At 47.6% G+C, this 7,535-nt stretch overlaps 1 protein-coding gene across 2 annotated transcripts; it reads left to right on the forward strand.

The window, feature by feature from the left end:
• The first annotated feature begins 81 nt into the window (after nucleotides 1-81).
• Nucleotides 82-5,835, forward strand: AHSA1 (activator of HSP90 ATPase activity 1). Of its 2 annotated transcripts, none has more exons than XM_082760418.1 (9): nucleotides 82-263; nucleotides 399-589; nucleotides 747-829; nucleotides 1,185-1,302; nucleotides 2,897-2,985; nucleotides 3,281-3,412; nucleotides 4,159-4,260; nucleotides 4,958-5,009; nucleotides 5,415-5,835. In XM_082760418.1, the coding sequence occupies exons 1-9, from the start codon at nucleotides 184-186 to the stop codon at nucleotides 5,585-5,587; spliced, it is 1,020 nt and encodes a 339-aa protein (XP_082616544.1). In that variant the 5' UTR covers nucleotides 82-183; the 3' UTR covers nucleotides 5,588-5,835. The 2 variants fall into 2 exon arrangements, with proteins under 2 accessions (XP_082616544.1, XP_082616543.1); XM_082760417.1 differs by having other exon boundaries at nucleotides 87-263; nucleotides 3,278-3,412.
• Nucleotides 5,836-7,535: the final 1,700 nt, after the last annotated feature.

The raw sequence follows: 7,535 nt of genomic DNA on the forward strand, positions 1-7,535 counted from the left end.
GTGCCCCGCGCGGGCGGCTCCTGAGGGGAGCCGGGCGGAACGAAAAGTCGCGGCGGAACCCCGCAGCCGGGGCGGCGGAAGGGAGCGGGGCCGGCGGCGGAAGGAAGGCGGGAGGCCGGCGGTTCTAGCAGCTTCCACGGGAGGCAGCAGCAGCAGCAGCAGCAGGAGGCGGAGGAGGTCCCGATGGCCAAGTGGGGCGAGGGCGACCCGCGGTGGATCGTGGAGCAGCGGGCGGACGCCACCAACGTCAACAACTGGCACTGGTGAGGCGCGGGGCCCGGCCGGGCCAAGGGAGGCGCCCCCGGGGATAGGGGGGGCCGGGGAGGGCCCGGGTCTGCCCCCCCCCCCCAGTCCCCGAGGGCCCGTGACGGACCGCCCGGCGCGGCGCTTCCCCGCAGGACGGAGCGGGATGCCTCCAACTGGTCCAGCGAGCGGCTGAAGGCCCTGCTGCTGCCCGTGCGGGTGGAGGGCGAGGAGGGGGCCTGCGAGGTGACCGAGGTGAGCAAGCTGGACGGGGAGGCCTCCATCAACAACCGCAAGGGGAAGCTCATCTTCTTCTACGAGTGGGCCATCAAGCTGGCGTGGACCGGTGAGTGGCGGCGGCCCCGGCTTCGAGGCTGGGTGTAAGGGGGAGGTTAGGGGGGCCCAGCGCGTTGGGAACTGCACTAACGGGAAGCGACGTCACGTTGCTCGCAGCACAGCCACAGTAAGGGACGGTGGTCCAAGCAAAATCGCTGTCGTTGCAGGCACCTCAAAGACAGGAGTGAAGTACAAAGGCTATGTGGAGATTCCCAACCTCTCGGATGAGAACGACGTTGATGAAGTTGAGGTGAGCACGGCTACAGGCTGGCACTGCTGGGTGTGCGGCTGTTCTAGGGAGAGCCCTCAGGGCATGTTTCCTTTGCGTAGAAATTTCCTGCGTTTGAGACCTCTAACTTCCTGTTGCATCTTTCATCAAATTAATTTTTGCCTTTCATGTACGTGGGATCTGTCTGTAGCACGCAGAGGGTTTTAGGTAGGTGTGTATGTTGCTGTAGGCCAACAGTAGATGAAATAGAAGACTTTGTAAAACTGCACTGCTGCTTGTGAAAACTTAGCTGAAGTCCGGCTGTGATGTTGGATCGAGTAACAGAAGGACTGTGCAAGCACAGATTTGTTAACTAGCGTTTGTCCTTCTTGTTTAGATCCTTGTCAGCCTTGCTAAAGATGAGCCTGACACTAACTTGAAGACGCTGATGAAGCAAGAGGGTGCAGAGAAGATCAGAGATGCAATAAAAACTTACATCAGCACTCTCAAAACAGGTACATGAGAAAGAGAGGGGTTATGGGACTCTTAGGGGTAGTACTCAATAAGGGTTGGGGGCAGAGGAGAGGGATTATTCCCCTCCTCAGGAAGGCTTTCAGGAAACAACCGTTACCTTCTTATCTCTTTAGAAAATGGTTAGTGTTTGGCACAAAGCACTTCTGTCTGTAGACACTGTAGTGCAGCCCAGGTTGACTTTGATGGGAATCCATTAATAAAGAGCATTTTCTGATGGGTGTTTTTTAAAACTGGGACTGTCCTTCCTGCTGAAGGTTAGCTATAGGGAAAACAAACCTGGTAATGTGTGTTTGCTGCCATGGTGATGCTGAGTGTCAGCCACTGCGTGTGGCATGAGCTGGCCGTTAGTGAGCTCACTCCATTCAAAGGTGTGTTTTTCTCTACTAGTGTGGCAAAAGAGAAAAGCAGTGCACTTGAAAGGAGTCTGGGGCTATTTGGATTTGAGAATAGCTGGTAACTTAAAGGTACTCTGCAGGTTTTGCTGGTGTCACTCAGTGAGCAGTCTCAGCATCTGGAACAGAACACTTTTGTAGAAAAACAAATCTCTGATTCCAGCAATGCTCTTTGGTAGAGTTCAGCACTGCTCTCTAATCCAGGCTGAAAATCCTAATGTCACTTTTTGTATCTGTTTTATTACATTACGCCACACACACTCAACATTCAAGTTTCTTTCAGTATAAGCCACCACAGGTTGCTGGATCAAGTTTCTGTACCCTTGAGTTTTTAAATTTCACTGTTCAAACTGGGAGGTGCCGTCACCCAGAGGAAGATGAGAATGATGTTCGGAAAGAACCGTATGATCTGGTGGGCTGAAATAAAGAGTAGCTGGTGGGAAATAAGTATTGCAGCATTTGGGATTATAGAATTTCTAATAAAGTTCTGTTACATGATGGAGTTTTGCCGGTTGGAACAGACAAAAGGGAAGGCAAGATCAAACCATCCTATGAGAGGTAAAGGCAGAAGTGACAGAGCCGTAGGAAAAGCAAACGTGATGACGAAATGAGCTGAAACTTCTGGTGGAGTTACAAAAGTATTTGGGCAGGGCACCAGAGAGACCTCCTCCGGGTTTCTGTGTGTTGCCCAAAAAGGATAAATTGAAGATGGAGTTAGAAGTAACTAGAAATAACTTCATTCTGTACTACGGTCATCTGAGAAATGGGGAACCAGTCTGAAAAGCAACTTAAAGTTTGATTTGTTCAGATCATCAAGGTAAAAGTATCTGAAACCCAATTGCTATTTGTACTGGGGAGTGAGAGGGGAAAGAATCAACATGAGAGCAAGGCAGATGTTGGTAGAAAAGTGATATGTACGATGGCATATGCTGAGGCTAGGAATAGGAAGAAAGTTCCTAACTCTTGCTGTAGACAGGTTTTCTTATGTCCTTCAGCGGTGAGTAGTGAGTGCAAAATGAGACCTGTTTACCTTTTTTTGTTTGTTTAACTGGTTTCAAGATGGGGCTGCCAGCAAGAGCAGGGGAGAAACCAGGAAGACCCTTTTTGTTGTATGTTTCAAATGAGAGATGAAAGGTCTGTTTGATCTATTATTGATTTCACGGGCACATTGCTGTCTTTCCAGAATTCACCCAGGGCATGATACTGCCCACAGTGAATGGTGAACACATGGAAACAACACCTCAGGTGGCACCTAAAGCAGAAGACCGCAAGGTAAATAAAACTGCAAACGTGCTTTTGGGTCTCTGAAGAAGTGTATTAGATTTTGGGGCTTACAGGAACAATGTTGTAGGATATGTGTGCAGTAACTGTCAACCTGTGGTTCAGGCCTGTTTCCATTTGTAGCAGAAATTAATTCAAGCAGATCAATAAACCCACTTTTTATACTCAAACATGATGTTGCATGTTTCCCTAAGGCCTTTGTTTTTTCCTTGGATACGTGACTATTTACTGAGATGATTGAGAAAAAGTACGTGTGTTTTTCAGTTGTTTGTTGTTTTGTTAGAAGGCTGCCAGCAGCAGTTCTGCCACGTCGCAGTCCAAATCCATAGGAGTCAAGATCCCTACATGTAAAATCAGCTTGAAGGACACGTTCTTAACATCTCCTGAGGAGCTCTACCGGGTATTCGTTACTCAAGAGGTAATTCCAGGCTCATTCTGAGAGCTGTTTGTTGCACACAGGAGGTTAGTTATAAGAAGCTTTTTAAGGCATTCTGTAGGACACTCGCAATCCGTGAGAATGGAACAAGAAAGCTGGTCTGCACAACAGTTGCTTGAAGCTCGTGCGTGCATTTTTCATGCAGCTGACAAGAGACTGTTAATGCCAGCCAGCTCCAGGCTGCTGTCAGCACCTGGCTGTAGGTGTGTCCCTTGCTGCATGTGATCACATCTCTTGGGATTTACAGTTGCATGCTTTTGGATTTTGTTGTTTCCTTTTAAGTTTAGGTGCTGTTAGCCTTATTAGGGGATAGATCCTCTCCCTGCATACTTTTACATAGTGTAAGTACAGACAGCAGCATTGTATCATTAGTTAAACATGGTCTTAGCTTTTGGTTCCTCCTTCAATAAAATAAATATCATATTTTCATTGGACCAGGTTTCATTAGGGAATTCATCAGGGTAAATCAAAGCATGGTTTAGAGAACAAGTGCACAGAGCACATACTGAAAGCTGGGGGTTCTTTTCCCTTGGTAAGCAAGATGCTGCTGTAGTGGCTATAGCTGTGCTTTTCTGGCCAGGCCAGGGGTTTTGTCTTTTCTTGTTGAAGGCCTCATTCTGTTGACTCACCTCCTCTTCCAGAAGTTTTGTAGCTAGGTGGGAGCTATTGGGAAATAATTTTGCCGGTGGATAATGGCAAGTAATCCTGGTCTCCTGAATTCTTTTCAGATGGTCCAAGCTTTCACCCACGCACAAGCAGCTCTGGAGGCTGATAAAGGAGGCAAGTTCCAGTTGCTGGATGGCAGCGTCACAGGAGAGTTTGTTGACCTAGTAAGTACCAACTTGTGCAGGTGCATCTTGCTTTGGGGCAGCCTTTTTGTTTTTGAAGCAGCAGTTTTGTAATACTGTAATTGAGTTATAATGCACTAATCAGGAATCCCTAGCTGGTGCCTGGTGGTTATCTATAATTGCTGTTGAAGGGTTCCCTAGAGTAGAAGTAAATGCATGGGACTGTAGCCTGGGGAGAAAATCTAGCATCTAGTCCTGCATCTGCCCTGTCTTTGTGTGATTTTAATTAGTTATTGAGGGTGGGAGAGGTATTAAAGATAGCAACTGGCCCTTTTCCTCTTTAGCCCTTGTGCCAAAGAAGTCTTGTGGACAGGGAATCTGTCTCAGTGTTTGAATCAGAAATTGCAGTCTCAGTGACTTTCTTCCAGTGATAGGTAGCACCTGAACGTGGTGAACAGCGTTCAGAACTTGCACTCATATTCTGTGGGCTACTATTGGAGTCTGAATCTGTAAGGCTTCCAAAATTACTTTTTCCTGTGTTCTTGCCCATGCCTGCTTCAGGTTTAGCCTGGTCTGCCTTCCTAGAGGAGGGGTGGAAATAAAATACCACTTAAAATCAGCTTGTGGTGTTCTTGAGGGACTTCTTAAGATCAAACACAGTTACAGTTGTTTTCAGTTGGACTGCAGGATTTGCAAAAACTACTATTCCTCAATGTCGCTCTCTGTCTCTCTTTCCCAGGTCCCTGAGAAGCAACTTGTTATGAAGTGGAGATTTAAGTCTTGGCCAGCTGGTAAGTAGTCCAAAAGGGACTCTGGCATTACAACTTGAGCCTGTGTTTGAAGGATTCCAGCCCCACTTCTCACACAGCACTCTGGCTAGCAACCAGGGTGCCTTAGCCCCGGTTCATATCCTGCACAGTGGGGTCAGTCGTGATCCACTGGTTAGCAGCAGTCGGGGATCAGGAACAAGGAAGCAGCAGCTTCAGCCACAGCCAAGCAAGCTGTAACTGCTTTGAGCCCTGTGAAAAGAGCTCTCTCCTCCCTCTCTTAGGAAGGCCTGCAGCTGTCATAAATAGATCCTACTGGGGAGGAGCCTGGGGAGTCTTTTTAAGCGGTGCTGTGTGAGAGGAGGAGGAGGAGGAGAACGTACTGCGCGTACTGCCTGCTGATGACAGATTTATTTTGCTTCCTTCTAGGGCACTTTGCAACAATTACCTTGAACTTCACTGACAAAGGTGGTGAGACGGAGGTGTGCTTGGAAGGCAAGGGCATTCCTGCCAGCGAGGAGGAAAGAACAAAGCAAGGCTGGCAGCGCTACTACTTCGAGGGCATTAAACAGACATTTGGCTATGGCGCCCGCTTGTTTTAATAATGGTTGTTGGAAAGGCTCTCCCTGAAGACTCTGCCACGTGGACTGATACATTTCTCACCTCTCCCTTTCTAATCTTGGCCCTGCTGCTGGGTAGAATGGGATGACAGGTGATGAGGAAGGCCATTGAGCAGCACCACTTTCAGTCCCTCACTGCTTTATGCATGTCTCGTGCTGCAGGGGATTCTCTTACATGTACATACTTCTATTGCTAAATAAACCTAACTTAAAAAAACACCACGGTACTTGCGTGTTCAGATCGGCTTAAGTTCAAAGGTTTGGTGGCCAGGCTGAGGGAGGGATCTGTCTGAAAAAACACTGATCAGTGAGGAGTGTTGATCCCAATGTGATTTACTCCTCACTTCTGGGTGAGTGGAGAGTATGAGCCTGATGCAGTTTTTAGTTTGAGCAGCTGCTTGCTTTCTCTCTGCTTTTGATCTGCTAGTAAATGTTTTGAACCCTTCCCATTTTTGAAGCGATTTAAGATCATGTTAAAGCTATCCCTCTCCTCCCTTGCATATTGCTCTCTAACACAATCCTTTCACACACTCGTACTAGCCTGCTCCCCAAGAATGACGATTATTTTGTCACTCAGTGTCCAAGGAAATCAGCAAACCACTGTTGGGCAAACTCTCACCTACAAGATGGTTCTAGCAAGGGTCAGCTACCTCTAAGAGCTCCAGGCCAAAACAAACTAGACTCAATGGGGGTGGGATTTATTCCTCTAAGATAAACAAGGTGCAGTACTTCTGGCTGACCCCACTTCAGCTGCTGCCTCTGTGGGTGAGGAAAAGCCATTAGCTTGTTCTCCTCTGCTAGTACAGCCTGTTCCCTGAGGTATCTTCTAAAGCACATAAACTGGTTATTTGGGGGAAGAGAGGGAGGGGAGAGGTGAGTTCCACTTGGAAGTGTCAATCTGCCTAACCTGTAGGGTGACCAAAGTGCTGGATTTTACATTTTAGGCATCAGCTTCTCTTGCTTATTATGGTTATTGCTACTAGTGGTGATCTGCAGAGCAGCACCAGCAATTTGAAGTAATGTTGCTGCATGAGAATTAGTATGCTTTTTTGATTATTTTTTTGTCTTTTAAATTAAAAACACTTATCCATCCTCATCTGTAGAAGACAGGAAAAAACGTAGCAGGAGGAATGTGGAAGACAGAAGGCAGGAAAAATATATCTGTTTTTGTAAACAGACACTTACAGTTTGAGTTGCCTTTTAGCACATGGAGAGCATTTCTAGCCTTTTCCCTCCCACTATTCTGGAGTGATTATTTGTGATACAGTGCTAATGAACATCAAGAAAGTGGTACGAAACAGTATATGACAGAAAATATCTGACTATAAGTCAGAAAAGGAAGTTGTACAAAGCATGAGCACCTGTACTTACGGGAGGGCTTCCCTATGTCATGTTTTCCTGGACGTGTCCTGCAGTGCTATCTTCCTTGAAGTGCTGGCTGGCTGGGAAAGGGGTGGAGATATTTTCCTGGGGTTCCTGTGTACAGGATACTGTATGCATGTTTTTGGGCTTCAGGATCAGACATGGGGTGTGCACACCCCGATGTCACTGCACAGCATGCCTATGTGCTGTGTTTGGTAATTCCTGGGCAGAATTATAGGAAAATAAACAGCCATGCCCACTAGCCTGCTCACAGACAAGACGAGAGCTTTGTTAAGAGCAAAATTATTTAAAACTGAGAAGACAAGCACACTCAAATAACTTGAGACAAGCCTACCTGAATCCCGCTGTCCTTGCGGTGCTTGGTCGGCCGGCCACGCTGTGGCAGCAGCGTTCCCGTGCTGCAGGGCCCCTTGGCGCAGCTGAGGCAGGGCAGCAGAAGGCAGGCTGCACTAATCACCTGCTGCTGGAAGGTTAGGAAGTGGGACAGGAAGGCAGCTGAAGTGGAATTTTAATTGCCTTCCTTTCATCACAAGCAGGGTTTGCTTTG

This window comes from Aythya marila (assembly GCF_965140915.1).
Source record: "Aythya marila genome assembly, chromosome: 5".
In the NCBI taxonomy this organism is placed as follows: Eukaryota; Metazoa; Chordata; class Aves; order Anseriformes; family Anatidae; genus Aythya; species Aythya marila.